A 17,663-nucleotide genomic window follows, 5' to 3' on the forward strand; every position below is an offset into this window, starting at 1 on the left:
AAGTCTATAGTGTTTGTCAAGTCTAGATTACTGTAGTATCAGTATCTGAAAATGAAGAGAGTCTCTGGGCTCCCTTTTATTATATTTTTATTAAGATAATTGAACAACTATTGTTTTTTCTGTACGATATGTTCATTTCAGAGACTAGATGTTAGTCTACCCACCTCCCCACAATACCGAGAATCCTCATACAGCCAACATTAATCTATGATGATGCCCTGTAGGTATATTTGATCAAAACATCAGAGACACCAGATGTAATCATAATCATTCTACAGACCAATTAGTCTAAACATACGCCAAGGGCTAACATGTGGATCTCATGAACCCTCGTCTTGGATGTGATTGGTCTCCATTCATAAAACTTCACCAACAGAGACTTAAAACATAATTGTCTCTATAAATAGAGCTTGAGTCAGGGGTGTTCCCCAATCAATACAAGCCCTTCTGGAACTACAACACTGTCTCTGCCACAAATCAAGGCCGCTTGTTTTCACCCACTGACGGACTGCAATCACCACATGCTCACATTTTCAAACTGCTAACAAATATTTTACGTAGCTCATACTTGGAGATCACCCCAAACAAATGTTCAAATTCACAACGTTATTGTACAGAGTTTTTTTCTTCCGAATGGGAGTTGAAAATGTCATGTTATAATGCATTTCAGATCTTATTGTAATGTCCTCATTGCTCACAGTTGGATAAAACCATACCAGACAACCATGTTCACATAACAAAGTAGACACAATTTATGAATAACAACTTCTGTAATACTGTAAAGGCAACGTTTCGGTATAGATCCTTATACCGTTGTCCTTCCTTGACAATGGTAAAAAGGATCTATACCGAACGCTTTTACAGTATTAAAGAAGTTGTTGTCCATACATTGTGTCTACCTTGTCATCCATCAACTTCTAAGTCATGCCTATCAAACACTTCATGTTCACAGAAGCTGACTTGCTTTAAAGCAATCGTTTGAGTATTATGGTAGACCATAGTTGCATCGGGTTCTGGGAAATGACCCTTGACTCATCACCCAACTGGAGCTTGTTCATCAGGCAGTGTGGTAAAGGATAGGACGATCAACCACCCTGGGTCAAACTGTTCACTTCACAGTCACAGGTCTATTTTCACTCATTTAACCCAAACACATAAGCTCAAAGCAAACCTCCACAGCTAAACCCAGCACAGCTAACACAACATGTAGTGGTTCGGCAGGTTTTTTCTCCGAAAGAATTCTGAGTATTCGGTTATCACGGAAAGTGTGAACACCCTTTCCTTTCTTGACAATGGGGTGAGCGTACCTGTAGCGATGCAAGCAGGTAAATGTGGGCAGATTACCTAGGATAGAGGTTGAGCTTTACAATAGCCTTTCCAGGTATAGAGCATCTGCCTTACATCATGCTGCACTGTGGGACACACCTGCATGAAGCACGAGATAAGTCCCCTTCTAATTGGGTCCGGTTCCTCCCACACGGCAGCCACATTTGTCAACAAAGGCGGGAGGACACGAAGAAACACACAAACACATACAATCTCAATGTCTCGATAGGTAACCACTTTTCATCAGTCTTGCAAATTGTTTCAAATTGTTTCATATGTATAAATTTAATAAAACACTAAATGTCATTATGAGATACTAGTGTGAAGAAATCGATTTTAAAAATATTTTTATAAAAAAATATATCTCAGCAAGTACTTTCAAATTCAATAACAGTACATGCTGTTTTGGCCAACGTAAACACTTCTTTTCATGCCTAATAAGGACACAAATTGTGACAGATCAATGAATCCCTAGGAGGGAGGAGAGAGTGGCTTATATTCATGACATCCCACGAAAAGGCACAATCAAGTGTCCCCATGGAGATCCAGGTAAGACAGAACTTGCCTTCAGCAACCCACACCTGTCGTCAAAGAGGATTAACAGGTTTGGTCGGTCAGACTCGCTGACTTGGTTGATGCATGTCACCGTATCCCCTTTGAGTGGATCGAAGCTCATGACATCTATCACTGAATTGTTTGGTCCAGATTTGATTATTTACAGACTGACGTAATTATAGATCAAACATTGCTAAGTGGTGTGGAAAACAACAAACAAATAAACTGTCCCGGAAAGTGACAAAGACACAAGCATGGTGGGTGAGCTGGGGAGGGGGAGCCTGTCCTGTCGAGGATCCTCCATGTTCCATTCATCCCCAGCATCCTGTTCTGACAGAGATGAAACAGAGCCTCACACGACAGCTTCATCACCAGAACTAACACATCAGACCCAGCTTGTATCACAGCAAGTCACCAATCCTAATCCCAAAATTACATTTCAACACAATGATGCCATTGCTGAAGATATTTGGTTATTGATGGTAAATGTTATTTCATTCATTAAAAGAAACAATTGTCTCACTTCTTTCCTTAAGTTTTGTCAAACACTCTGAAAGGCAGAGGTTTGTAAACTGATCACAATGGGGTCAACTGGCATTTTGTTTGAGCGGGGTTATTCCCCTTTTCTATATTTCATAAGACCAGCATGAATAGTGAGAATTGTCTGATGAAAACAACTTTACTTCAATCTCAGATAATTTATCACATTATAGATATAAGGTATTCAAATTTTACTTTACAAATACCAGGTAATTATTGCCATTATCAACGGGACCTAAATATTTTTTGTTCAAGGGTCCTGATGAGAGATGTGAAGGTCCCTGCTATACAACACAAGCTTATGTCAACCTTAAAATAATATGACAGTGGTCTGTAAATAATCGAGCCTGGGCCAAGCAATTCAGTGATTGACATCACTAGTATCGATCCATGGAATTGAAATACAATAACGTCAGTGGTCAGCGAGTCTAACCACCCCGTCCACGGTCCACGTCGTCGCCTCAAACAACAAGCATGGGTTGCTGGGGATCTATATTCTCAGCCAGAATCTCCATGGGTATGAGATAATGCAGTCCTACAGACAGGAAGTAGATATTCTGTGCTTATAAACAAACACAGGTTATCACTGGAAGAGTGAGATGCGGTTACAGCACGTCTCCCACTTTCATCACTTACTGAAACAAGCCAGGTACGAGAAGGGAGGAAATCTGGGACGTTCACAGGGATACATGTAGACCTGCTCCTCCAAGGCCGGTAGTTGTTTGCTATTATCTATTGATGTCCTTTGTAACTTGTATGTATTTAAGATTGTACGTGAACTGTATTCTATAACTTATTGCTTGTGTACTCCAAAAAGAAATATAAACAAAAAGCATTATCATCATCAACAACAACAGAAAAGGACCAATCGGAAGAGGCTATTATACTTCAATTGTTGCATTGAATGTAACGTTAATTAACAGTGTTGAAATACTTCTGAAATTAAGAAACTAGGAACATTAAAAGCATCTAAATTTTGAACAAAATATAAAAATATCCCAATATCCCCGATACATCCCTGGTAAGTCAACAATCAGCTGACTTCTAAATGTCACAACTCAGTCCAACAATTTGTTTAAGACTTTAAACTTTGACACTTATTCCCGTACTTGTTCGCAGTTCAGATACCAGTGGTCTGTAATCAGTTTCAAATAGTACATAAGTATTATATATAAACACAATGACTTCAGGCACTCCCTATAAGAAGATGGCTCAATGATGATACGGCTGAGGGACACTGAAACACCTGGCTGACAGACGTCACAAACCCCCTCCCCTACCTCCAGCAGCTCCATCACCGATAACATCATCATCAAAAACAACAACAACATCAACACATGTGATGTGGAATTCTGTACTAAGACTACCCCCTGGATGGCAGGAGGTGGTAACAGTCTTCCTGTTTACAGTAATTACCAGGAAGTTTTTTTCCGGAAAAATTAGGCTTAGACCGGTAATTCATGTGACTGTCAGTACCTGTGGACCATCACTTCAGAGATGACGCCATTGAATTTGTCAGCCATGAACGTTCATGTCAGCCATGATTGCTCATTTACATAGCAAAGGAAAAAGATGCCTCAATACTGATGGCTTTCATATTAAAGTGAGTGAGTGAGTTTGGTTTAACGCCGCTTTTAACAGTATTCCAGTTATATCGTGGCGTGTCAGCTTAATGTGGGAGGAAAGCCCAGTGATGTAGGTCTAAGACCTTAACCACTTCGGTGAAACCCACGAGCACGGGTATGGTGCTGACAAATCTAGAAACATAATCAGGGTGAACCCGGGATTCAAACCCACAATCATAGGTATCTGGCGTGCCCAAGGGACGCAACTCTGCACAGCGAATCGCAGCGCCTTAGACGACTGGACCAAAGACGTTGAGTTGCAGCTCAATCTCATTAAAACCAGGTCTTGGTTCTCGCTTCCGCTAAACAAAGCGAACGAGGATCAGATTTAAATGAGATTGAGTTGCTGCTGTATCAACAAACTCAGGGCAAAGCTGACAATCAGGGAGACCGGCTCCAAATTTACAGTCGAGCCAAAAATGGACTGGAAGAGTGTAAAGAAAGTTAACATCAGTGCTCATGTCAGAAAAAACAGAAAGGCGTCTTAGTGTTTTCTGATATTTTCACATTTCAGTTGTAGACAGACAGTCAAAGTCAAATCTGTCAAGTTCCCAACTTTTCTGCTTAACCCATGCTGATGCAGGCAAGGGAGGTAACTACTTAAACTAGTCTATACATGACTGAGCTGACTGGCAATGCACACAAAACAGACACGACTCTCCATCATACAAGTGGAAAAGGTCCTGTGATGGATGACGGCTTCAGATGCTAGCTACACGGTAAGCTGCCTACTGACACTGGAACGTCCTAAGGTAGCAGCATGTCCTGGGAACGACCTACTCTCCCTTCGACTGGCTGGACTTGAAGTATGTTGGAATGTCACCAACTGAACTCAAATCAATGTTTTAAGGACATTTGAAGCCATTGTTAAATGTTTATTATGAATCAACAATCATTAGGATAAGAGCTCATGATCTTGAAAGTTTCTAAATATTATGCAAGAGCCATTTTCATTTCATGATGTTAAAGCCAAATTGAAAAATGTTTACTAAAGAACTTGGCATTGAATGAGGAACATATGCATTTTCAGCAACTGACTGAAGCGTACATAAAATCTTCACTGACATTTGCAACCGCTTGTGAAACCAAGTCAACAAGAGTTATGTCCCCTTACTGAAACGTAAAATGAACAGTTGTTTTTATGCCCAAGTTTCCAATACAAACAAAGACACCTACTTTGTGGCATCAGCAATATTAGATATAAATGTGACCTTATTTCCATTAGCGGTCAAGGCAAACCATCTGAGATTAACACACAACAAGATGGTAAACATCCCAAATCACAGACACAACAGCTACCACTATTTCAAGTGTATCATGGACATGTCATTTGGGTGGTAGATGGCAATTCAAGATTGGTGCAATTCATAAAATCATTTTTAAATGCTGTTAAAATAAAAAAAATACTACAAATGTATAGTCTAACATCATGAGAAGACATTTGGGAACTTGTTGAACATACACCTGTAATAGACATAATTAATGTTTGAAAAATGACATGATAAGTCATTTTTTTCTAATTCTTTACTTTTAGTCAAGGCAATCATAATGGGGTTCTTAATGGTGAGTTTAAGTAACTATTTCCATCGTCTGGGTTGGCATCTCAGAAAGTGATGCAGGACATACATTCTGGTGGAACCCCCAAGTATGTGCATGGTTCTGAGAGACAAAGGAATGTAATTGAGGCAAATATGGATTCAAATCCACACACAAAGTGTCGCTCCTGGTCCAGAGCAAATTGCGACTCCTTAACCCTTCTATCAGAACAGTCTGTCTGTTTCTGTTTGTCCACTTGAAAGCCTTGACCACTGGTGGTGTGAGTGAATGAGTATGGTTTTATGCCGCTTTTAGCAATATTCCAGCAATATCACGGCAGGGGACACCAGAAATGGGCTTCACACATTGTACCCATGTCAGGAATCGAACCCGGGTCTTCGGCGTGACGAGCGAACGCTTTAACCACTAGGCTACCCGACCGCCCCCCACTGGTGGTGTGAATGTAATCAATAAATAATCAGTTAACTTCTCATTATTGTGGCGAAAACCACAATCATAGGTTTCTGGTGTGCCTTATGGACGCAACTCTGCACAGCAAATCGCGCGCCTTAGATGACTGGGCCACCCGTGCCCCCTGTAAGTCAAGGTTAAACCCTGTAGCGTTGTTCTGAGAACCATCTAGGTAAACAACTTTTTTATTAGTGAATGGATCAAACTGACTAGATGCAGCTCCCCTAACAACTCAAACACAAACAGCTCACTGACCAGATGCAGCTCCTCTAACAACTCAAACACAAACAGCTCACTGACCAGATGCAGCTCCCCTAACAACTCAAACACAAACAGCTCACTGACCAGATGCAGCTCCCCTAACAACTCAAACAGCTCACTGACCAGATGCAGCTCCCCTAACAACTCAAACACAAACAGCTCACTGACCAGATGCAGCTCCCCTAACAACTCAAACACAAACAGCTCACTGACCAGATGCAGCTCCCCTAACAACTCAAACTCAAACAGCTCACTGACTAGATGCAGCTCCCCTAACAACTCAAACACAAACAGCTCACTGACCAGATGCAGCTCCCCTAACAACTCAAACACAAACAGCTCACTGACCAGATGCAGCTCCCCTAACAACTCAAACACAAACAGCTCACTGACAAGATGCAGCTCCCCTAACAACTCAAACAGCTCACTGACTCTATGCAGCTCCCCTAACAACTCAAACACAAACAGCTCACTGACCAGGTGCAGCTCCCCTAACAACTCAAACAGCTCACTGACCAGGTGCAGCTCCCCTAACAACTCAAACAGCTCACTGACCAGGTGCAGCTCCCCTAACAACTCAAACAGCTCACTGACCAGATGCAGCTCCCCTAACAACTCAAACACAAACAGCTCACTTACACACCACATTCCCCCTATTCCAGTAAAACAAATGAATTACAATAAAATGGCAATAGCAATCAACCAATCATGGAAGGGGCCAGAGGTCTTCCACACCCTTGTCCTGCATTGATGCTGTCCAGGAATTGGTTGGTTGGTTGTTTTATTGTTTAACGCCGCACTCAGCAATATTCCAGATATATGATGACAGTCTGTAAATAATCGAGTCTGGACCAGACAATCCAGTGATTGATATCATGAGCATCGATCCAAGCAATTGGGATCGATGACATGTATCAACCAAGTTAGCGAGCCTGACCATCCGATCCCATTAGTTGCCTTTAACGACAAGCATAGTTGCCTTTTACGGCAAGCATGGGTTGCTGAAGACCTATTCTACCCCGTCCAGGAAATTGGAGCATAGTAGTAACTAGAATGTGTTATAATAATAGTTTGCGATTGCATTATTGGTTTGTGAAATATCCAGACAAACGGAGCATTATACAGTAATATTTTCATTTTTCACAACAGTTGTCCGGCCGGCAGGATTTCTGGACAACTAGCTTCGTACAAGCTGGGTTCCATTGTCAATTGTCAATTATAACTGACTTAAAATGACTACTTAGAATCAATTTCAATTTCAAATCCTCAACATGATTTCTGGGACTTGACATGAAACACGTCAACCTAGCACAGACAGAAAGAATGTATTCAGTACTACAGGCAACAGTCTGTTTGTTCACCGCTAAGAGTTGTGTGTCAACTCTAAAACCCATGGGCTGGATACAAAATCAATGTGAAAGACTTGCCTGTATAGCATATATATTTTATGAAAACTTCTCCCACTTTGTCAACACTGCACTTTCGTCATTCATTCAGAGTTGCCTCCCCTTGACCACACATTTCTCCCACATCATTGATCGACAATCCATCTGTCTAAACAGTCACATCCTATAAAATTGATATAGCCGTTACCAATTCCGACCAGGAGAATGAACTAAATCCATTATGCTTCTATTAATCACCTCTTCTACTGAAGGAAAGTATTCATCATGTTCATAATGAAAACATTTCATAACAAGGATTGTCCCCACATGTTTTTTTGCTTCAAGACCTTGACCAACATATTTACAATAGCAAGTCTGTGAGTGCACAGCGAAACCTACACCACGTGGGGTAGTGACTGTTGACACATCCACTCCCGTGGAGGCCGCCCAGACACGTGTGTAGTATCACATCGTCACATCCTCTCACACATCGCCTGGGGTTGTTACATTGTATTTGTAATATCAAACATGTGAGGGACAGGTCGAACAACATTATCTCCCTTCACTAAAACTAATTTCAAAACAATGGAGTCTGGACAGATTTTGGTGACATAAAGATCACTGACCAGGTCCTCAACAAAGTTTCAATTTTAGAAAAAATATCATTCATATATTTTGGTTCTTATGACAGTTTAGAGTTTTTGAGTTTCTGAGTTTTTGAGTTTTTGAGTTTTTGAGTGAGTGAGTGAGTGAGTGAGTTTTACAGCTTAGCAATATTCCAGCAATATCACGGCTGGGGACACCAGAAATGGGCTTCACACATTGTACCCATGTCGGGAATCGAACCAGGGTCTTTGGCATGACAAGCGAACGCTTTAACCACTAGGCTGGCCGACCGCCCCGACAGTTTAAGAGAATGGATTGATATTTGGGCTGCAATGAATACACTATGAGGCCAAAACAATGCATATCACGAAAAATAGGGTAACAAATACGAATATTAATTCATGAATACAAGAAGTCAGCCGTTGATGTATTATTTATCGTATTCAGTGAAACAATAACAAAATAAATTATTTGTCATGGTTTGACCATGTTGACCGTGTTAATTATTATCATTATACATTTATATACTGCACTTATTCAGGTAGTATCTGCTCAAATGTGACAATGTCCAGTGACCACATTACTGTCAAATGAAATATATAAGAGTTGTCTTTCTTAAGAAATCTATAACATAACAGACAAATTCAAGTAAAAAACACTCTTTAAAATTGTAAATATTTGATTCCAGTGACTGCGAATAACGAATTCAGTTCATGAAGGGATACGGTTCGATCCACCGTATACGTGAGTGAATCGTGACAGCCCTAGTGTTATGCAGACAGTGAAGTGTATGCAGTATGGGCAAACGTTCAGTGGATAATGTATCAGGTACAACATGTCAGTTGACAATCTCATTAAAATCAGACATTGTACTCTGATGTGATCCCTCTCTGGGTGATGATCTGACAAGAGGTCCTATAAGGTGACACTCACGAAACTTTGATCACCCAATCTAAACAAAACTCACTTCAGCCAATCAGATGCTAGCTTTCTTAAACGATTCTTTTAAAACTCTTTTCAACCCTGAGTGAGTGAGTGAGTGAGTGAGTGAGTGAGTGAGTGAGTGAGTGAGTGAGTGAGTGAGTGAATTGTCTTACGCTGCTTTTAGAAATATTCCAGCAATATCACGCCGGGGGATACCAGAAATGGGCTTCACACATTGTACCCCAAGGGGGAATCGAACTATTGTCTTCAGCGTGACGAGAGATCGCTCTCTTGATTGATATAGTTGGATCATAACAAATAAACTCTACACAGAAGACAAATATTCCCTCAAAAGTCCCCCCTCCCCCCTTTGCACCTAAGTCATCCCATTGTGCTCAGTAATGACAGGGTGTACAAAACATCCCAAACAATTAGCACTGCCTTTAATTTTCCATTAGGAACTGACTGCTGATATTCATTTTCTGAATTCTTCACATGGACCAGGAATTTAGAAGCCTAAAAGCTGATTAGAAAGTTCGCCTGATACGACCTCTCAGGAGGGTTTTCCAATTCTCATGCAGAAAGAAAGTTGTATCCGAGTATAGGTTCAGATTGTAATGAGATTGTGTCAGTTCATCACAGGTGGCAAATTTCTAAGTCCTAACAATAACAGCCTTTGACATTCACACATTGCTAGCCCCAGACTACTACATTGTGCTGAGGATATGTTTTGTTTGTTGTTTAACGCCACACACAGCAATGTTCCAGCTATATGACAGCAGTTTGTAAATAAACATCATGAGCATCCATCCAGCCAATTGGGACACGATGACATGCATCAACCAAATCAGCGAGCCTGACCACCTGATCCCGTTACTCACCCTTTACGGCAAGCATGGGTCGTTGAAGGCCAATTCTACCCCGGATCTTTAGGGTCTGCTGAGGACCGGTCAAAATCAATGGTAGTCCTCATGGAGTAGTAGCATTTGAGGGCGATAATTTTGAACCATTTCTCTCACTCATCAGTTGAGAGACGATCAGTTTGTTTGTCACCAATACTTTCATCACAACCATACTGACCACCCAGTGTCAGTTCCTAATTTACTGTCTCCAAATCAAGAATATGTCTCAAGAAATATCAGTTTGCATTAGAACGGAGAAAATTACCAATCTTTCCATCATGATTACAGGTGACCATTGTTCTGTATAGCCTACAATTTCAAATGAACCAAAAGACATATATATATATCTCTATCCCAAAACAGCAGGACACCAAAATAATTTCAGTAAAAAAACTTCCAAATTAAATTAAAATGACTACCGGTTTCACAATATCGTACAAGTATTTTTCCTGATTCCTATCATGTTGTATGCACTCTCAAAATAACAGAAATTATTCCCATTATCATGACTATGTCAAAAGTCTAAGTCTGCAAGTCAGACTTTTGCACTTAATGATTTCAATTCAACTTCTTCCCTTCTCTCCTGTGCCACATATTTTCAATGAAGTTGATTTTTTCTGTACCCGAGTTTCCCGCGAAGTAATGAACGTCACACGTATACTCTGTCACATATTACTCAACATTTGTTTACAATCACCTGGAGAGCGGATATGGTAGTCGGGAAACGCCCGAACAAGACTCTAAAATTTGGTCTGGAACTCGTATTGTTTCATTCAAAGTATGAAATCGAAGACAAATGTGCACTACTTACAACACAGGAAGTATATACGTTGTTAAAAAATAAAGCTAAATTGGGCTCCATTCCGGAGACTAAAATTTGGTCTAACCTAATTTTTCTGAAATTGAAAACATACACCTGGTTTTCGTACCCCTGAGTGTTTATTGCAGGCGAAGGATTTGTTGTGTTGTTTTCAGCAGGCCCTGGCTCGTTCAAACTTTTTTTAACCAAATCTTGTAATTGTAGTCTGTTTTATGTGAGTGAAAGAGTGGATTTCATTTTTTGGCTGCAGTCAGCAATATTCCAGCTGTATAGAGGCAGCCAGTGGAAGATTAAGTCTGGGCCAGACAATCCAGAGATTGACTGTAAAAGCATCCCACAATGTTGAGGTGCACCTGGTCAAACACTGTATTCTTAATTTAGTCGTGAGTGAGTGAGTTGGGTTTAACGCCGCTTTTAATAGTATTCCAGTTATATCACGGCGTGTCAGCTTAATGTAGGAGGAAAGCCCGAGTGATGCAGGTGTCAGACGTTTATCACTTCGGTGAAACCCACAAGTATGGGTATGGTGCTGACAAACCTAGAAACATAATCGGGGCAAACCGGGATTCAAACCCACAATCATAGGATACTTGCATGCCCAAGGGACACAACTCTGTGCGAATCACGGCACCTTAGACACCGGGCCACCCGTGCCCCCTTTAGTCTCTAGAGTCTGAGACATGGACTAACTGCAGCCCACACAACACAGCCATGTTGTTCTGCTACTTTCTAGGTGGGGTCAACTGTTTTATAAATACACCTATCTTATCATGCTTATCAAGCACAACTTGAACAAAATATAATAGATTACTATATAGGCCTGTAACCAAAACACTGTTCCGAAATGAAGGCAGGGTCATGAATCACAGACCCATGAAAAAACCTTCACACTTTGACAGGCAGTTGGAATAAAAGCCTGTTTTCATGAACAACAACTTCTGTACTGCTCTTGTCACTGTTCCGTGGCTACTTACTGCCTCTTCATCATCTGAGGATGTGTGTTTGTTTGTTGTATAACTCCACACTCAGCAATATTCTAGCTGTATGACGACAGTCTGTAAATAATCGAGTCTGGACCAGACAATCCAGTGACTGACATCATGAGCATCGAACCACACAACTGGGATACGATGAAATGCAACAACCAGTCCTATAAGTCACCTTTTACGACAAGCATAGTCGCCTCTTACAGCAAGCATGCTAAAATATGACTTGTAGTTTTTTTACACTTTTGAACTGAGACACATCATTCCATACGCTGTGCAGAAAGATGGTTCCATAAGAACAGCGTTAGAAATTGGCACTAGTCCTATAGTCCTTGCCAATCTGTCCAATAGTTAAGGTATCATAAGGACAAGTAGAAATTTGCCAATTTAAGGGGTTTTCTATATGTTATCATTATAAGGACTAGTTGACTATAACTGTTAGTTTCTAACCCTGAAGAACCCTACCAATATCACTGCCTGGATGTCTGCATTGTATACTCCTAATGTTGTGTGAATGGTTAAACCTGGTAAAGATTTTTTCATTACAAATCAGCAGTAGAAACTAACATTTTTAGTCCACCAGTCCCTACAATAACATATAGCAAAATCCTTAAAAATGGAAAATTTCTACTAGTCCTTATGATACCTTAACTATTGGGCCGTTTGGCAAGGACTACAGGACCAGTGCCAATCTCTACTAGTCCTTATGATACCTTAACTATTGGTCCGTTTGGCAAGGACTACAGGACTAGTGCCAATCTCTACTAGTCCTTATGATACCTTAACTATTGGGCAGTTTGGCAAGGACTACAGGACTAGTGCCAATTTCTAACACTGCAAATGATTTCCTGGGCTGTCCCATGTGATTATCTCTGGGTGTCAGGAGTCAATGGCTTCACAATGCTACAAAAATTCCCATCCTGTTTAGAGTTATATGAATCTGACTTAAAGGGAGACAAGGATCGGCGGCCCACAGGCAGACCCAGCACCCAGCAAGTCACTGAAACCAACTTTGCTTATATAGTGTGCACACTTTATTATCTATCAAGCAGATAATGATTTCCCTAATTAAATACAGACAACGCCTCAGCAGGACAGTAGGACAGATGGTCCATCATTAGATATAGAAATATCTGAACTTTAGTATGCAGTTCATGTCCTGTTTTCTTCACTGGAAACTTCCCCCGAGTGCTGCCATTGACTTCCTACTTCACAAACCCAGTTGTGACCGCAGTAGCACCGAAATATACTGCCACTCCAAGAGTTGTGGCCAATGCTATCTTGTGTGTAATACGATCTGTATATCCCGACATCATTAGTTTAATAACACAGCCAACTGTCGCTTCTGGTATTTTATCAATGGTCTGTATCGACAATATGTCTTTGAAGTAATTATTGTGGGTGTTATGTGATAAAAGCGGAGAACAAAGTCACGATTGTGGTATATGGTGACGCTTTGCGACATCAAGATGAGGTGTGATTCACTGCTCTACATACCCAGGAAACTATCTTAGTTTGCAACACAGCAATACAAACATGCACTGACAAGAGCTGGACAGAATGCATCCTGGAGTGGAGTGGAGTGGAGTGGAGTGGAGTGGAGTGGAGTGGAGTGGAGTGGAGTGGAGTGGAGTGGAGTGGAGTGGAGTGGAGTGGAGTGGAGTGGAGTGGAGTGGAGTGGAGTGGAGTGGAGTGGAGTGGAGTGGAGTGGAGCTGAGAGACCAAGTACCTTACTTATGCTCCCTTCCACTCCACCCCTCAAAGATCCGGGTTAGAGTGTGTCTTCAGCAATTCACGTTTGTCATAAGAGCCGACTAACAAGATCAGGTTAGGTGACTTGGTTGATGTATGTAATCGTATCCCAATTGGTTGGATTGATGCTCATAATGTCAATCACTGGATTGTCTGGTCCAGACCTGATTATTTACAGACCGCCGTCATATAGCTGGAATATTGCTGAGTGCTGCATTAAACAACAAACAAACATTCTAGAGCTGAGTAAGCTAGTTCATCCTAGTGGTCCAGTGTATCCATTCAAGGTGATGAGGAGGATCATGTCAAGTACACCAAAGGCCTTCCTAGTATGCGACACCTTCATTTACGTTTGTTTAATCAGGTTAGTTCGGGATTGCAGACCAACGGAAAAACACCCAACTTCCACCTTACATTCGTACTATACCAATTACCTGATAGTTGAAATGAAAAGTAAATATAAATTGTCAAATAAAGAAAATAATTTAGCTGGGAAAGAATATTCAGCCTCCCGACATTCATCACATGTTTGTAAAAATAAGTCAATCAGTTGCGAGTTCAACTCCTTGCATGGTTGAGAGCGCTAGAGCAGCGGGGAGCTGTGACGATAGTATGGAGAGCCCCGCTAACAAGCAATTGCTGCAAACCCTGACAAGGGACACAACTCTGTTCAGGGCACATAAAACCACTTGGCCAACCTTGCCCCAGCCTATACTGTAAAATAACAGGAGTGTGCGCCACCACTGGCTAAAAGAAACACTTCATGGGATATAAGTTTAAAACTATTCCTGACTTTACACTGCCTCAATGCTTTCTTGCTAAAAATTTAAGCTTCACCCCTGAAGTCCATACCTTGTTAATCCAGAGCCCTGCTCTCCAGTCAAATACTGCTGGGATCTCCTATTACAGGGAAATTACTACACATAGATTTGCTAATCTGGACATATACTACTCAAAGGAGATGAGAGTGTTCTGTCCTTTCTATATGTAAATCTGTTTGAAGATGCAGGGAACAGCACAGTCTGAGGATGAACGTGTCCTGCATTTGAACATGGGGGATATACGGCACCACAAGCGAACGCCAGAACCACAAGACTAAGACTGAGACTTTAGCCACTATTGCAAAGATGAAATGCCAACTAATTCAAAACTCTTTTTACAAAATCCTTATTCTGGGCATAAGTATGTGAAATGAGAATAATATAGTTTGAGAATAGTGTTATACACTTACACGTGGTACGAGAATAGTATCATACACTTACATGTAGTACGAGAACAGTGTTATACACTGACGGTATAGTACGAGAACAGTGTTATACACTGACGGTTGGTTGGTTTGTTGTTTAACGCCGCACTCGGCAATATTCCAGCTATATGACGGCGGTCTGTAAATAATCGAGTCTGGACCAGACAATCCAGTGATTAATATCAGGAGCATCGATCCACGCAATTGGGATCAATGACATGCATCAACCAAGTCAGCGAGCCTGACCACCCGATCCCGTTAGTCGCCTTTTACGACAAGCAGAGTCACCTTTTACAGCAAGCATGGGTTGCTGAAGACCTATTCTAACCCGGAATCTTCACGGTCATTATATAGTACGAGAACAGTGTTATATGAATATGCAGAGTTACACACGACATAGCCGTAAACTCACCGTAGGTAGGTGTCGTCGCAGCTCATGGAGCGGTATCGCAGTTTACTGGACATGCTAACTGTGGGTACCTGGCTCGGGTACACCACATAGGTGTACTGCGGGGAGTACACATACGAGCCGATCGCAGGGCAGGCGGAACACATGGTGTACGGGTGTACTCGTGGTAGGTCCTTCATGTCGAGGGAGGTGGACTTCTGCATGGTGTGGGCACCTCCAAAAACTTGATCAAATCACGGTATGGTATGCTGCCAAGTTTGTGAGTCTTAGGTAGCCTGACCTGATGAAATCACAGGATAATCTGCTTCCAGTTTAGCGAGGCTGAGTAGCTACACCTGATGAAATCACGTGTTTATTATCCTCAAAGTCTCCACAGACTTCTAGAAATCCCTGGGGTACAGATTTTTAAGCTTGATGGTCATAGAGATGATCATAAACGTACACACTGCAGCAGTCTCACTGGTTCTGTCCCAAGATTACTTAGTTCTGTAATTTGCTCTAATTAGCCAAGCTCCAGAATACCCACTGATCACAATATCTCTTGCGCTGCTGTGATCTTCTCCAAAGGTCAAAATCAAACAACCAGATCAAAGATGTCCTGTTCAAATCAATCTCGCCAGATCATAAAACTATCAGTGACACTGATTTATGCTCTCATCAATATACAATTTTAAAAACTCCCTTTCTGAAATGTACTTGGGTGAACTATAACAGTGTCCATGGGGAGCTGATGAGGGTAGAAACTATGACCAAGGGAGGGGTGGACTGTCCCTAGACCACAGTGGTTGATCAATAAGGGTAGACAGAAAGTTCGGTTGTCTCCTGTGACTGGGGTCCGGGTCTGGCCGAGGTGAGGATGTAAACACAACACCAGGTGATCTCGAGGTCAGGGAATCCAGGGGCAGTCAAGCGAAACCCTCCACAAACTGTTTGAGCACACGGAGCCCTCAGCACTAATTGGACAGTGACAAACTACCACCACTCAGTGGACAACTCCAGCACAGGCTGGGCTGGGCTATGTTTTGATGGTCAGTTTAGAGGCTCAGCAGCCGAGTCACAATCCTCATTTGTCAGCACTTTGTTGTGATGATCACAATTCTGATCCAACGCGTTATAAAACAATGCTGTCACAACAATGGTAGCTAGAAACCTCAATGTCTAATATGCCAATCAAAATGCCTCAACTGTCATTACAAATGGTAGGGAAATGTTCATTCAAATGACAATAAAATCAAAATTTACGGAACTCCACTTCTCAAAAAAAAATTATTCCTTAAACAAATCACTGGCAATGTTAAACTAAGACCCCAGGCAGCAGATACGACCTGCGTACATGTGGCTATATATTTCCGAATTTGGCTTTTCTTCGTAAGGACTCTTCAGGAAATGTCAAATATCAGCATCAGCCAAGTATCAGAGAATAATGACAATCCTTCAGGATATTATCACCATGGTTACAGCTGAATGATTATATCTATGTGAAGCAGACGTGACTGGAGTGGGCAGACGTCAACAGGCAGTCCCAATTGCAAGGTGGTATGTTTGTGAATGGATCAGTATTAATATCCATGCATACTTCTAAGTAAACACGTCATCCAGTGTTGCAGTTTGTTTGACGTAGATGTCCGTGTTACTTAGAGATCCGTATAGTCTCCGCACTTCACACCTGGGTGTTTAAACACTGTATAGCTGCTCACTATAGTATCACTGTCCTCAACACTGCCGCAGTATGAAAATGAACTCTCAAAAATAATCCACTTAAACTGGATTTGAGAACTACTGAGTCTATGTCATATCTCTACCCGTCTTTCCGGTGTTGGTAGATGATAAGGATCCGTGAAGTCACTCAGTACAAAGCAGGTGTCACTGTTCAAACGTTATCCAAGTCTCCACAACGAAGTCACCAAGTTTACTGGCTTCACAAACATTACGAATGCCAGAAAACAGATGTGTTTTTACTTCTGTAAGATCATAAAAATAATCTTGTCCTGCCTCTCAGAGTTCTTCCAAATGCTACGAAACAACCCACGGCTTAAATCCTCGAGATCAGTGACACCGCACGAAGCCAGTGGTCCAGTAGAACGACTAATTACCTTTCCACGTCAATAATAACTCAATTTCTCACAGTCTTCTGAGCCTTGACAGCGATGGCCCCTGCAGACTAGTTCAATAAGACTCCAATAGCTGCTGAAAGCTACTGTGACTTCCCGGTTCCCTCTGGGGGACACTAGATCTCTAACTGCAGCTTAACCCGAACCAAAAAGCATTAATTCACAGTAGCATTTGATGTTCTTTCACAAAATTGTCAGACAGCAAATG

The 17,663-nt window shown here is 41.5% G+C and overlaps 2 protein-coding genes across 3 annotated transcripts in view; both read right to left on the reverse strand.

Annotated features, from left to right (window-relative positions):
• The window catches only part of LOC124114577 (TSC22 domain family protein 3-like), an 83,739-nt gene that overhangs the window by 39,723 nt on the left and 26,353 nt on the right, over positions 1–17,663 (reverse strand). The window lies entirely within an intron of this gene.
• LOC125377293 lies at positions 6,046–7,109 on the reverse strand. The gene is made up of 2 exons (XM_048390248.1): positions 6,513–7,109; positions 6,046–6,428 (listed from the first exon to the last, which is right to left on the reverse strand). Exons 1-2 carry the CDS (start codon positions 6,960–6,962, stop codon positions 6,222–6,224), a joined length of 657 nt encoding a protein of 218 aa, XP_048246205.1. The 5' UTR covers positions 6,963–7,109; the 3' UTR covers positions 6,046–6,221.

The sequence above is a fragment of the Haliotis rufescens genome, unplaced genomic scaffold (assembly GCF_023055435.1).
Source record: "Haliotis rufescens isolate VD_foot unplaced genomic scaffold, xgHalRufe1.0.p SCAF_88, whole genome shotgun sequence".
Lineage (NCBI taxonomy): Eukaryota > Metazoa > Mollusca > Gastropoda > Lepetellida > Haliotidae > Haliotis > Haliotis rufescens.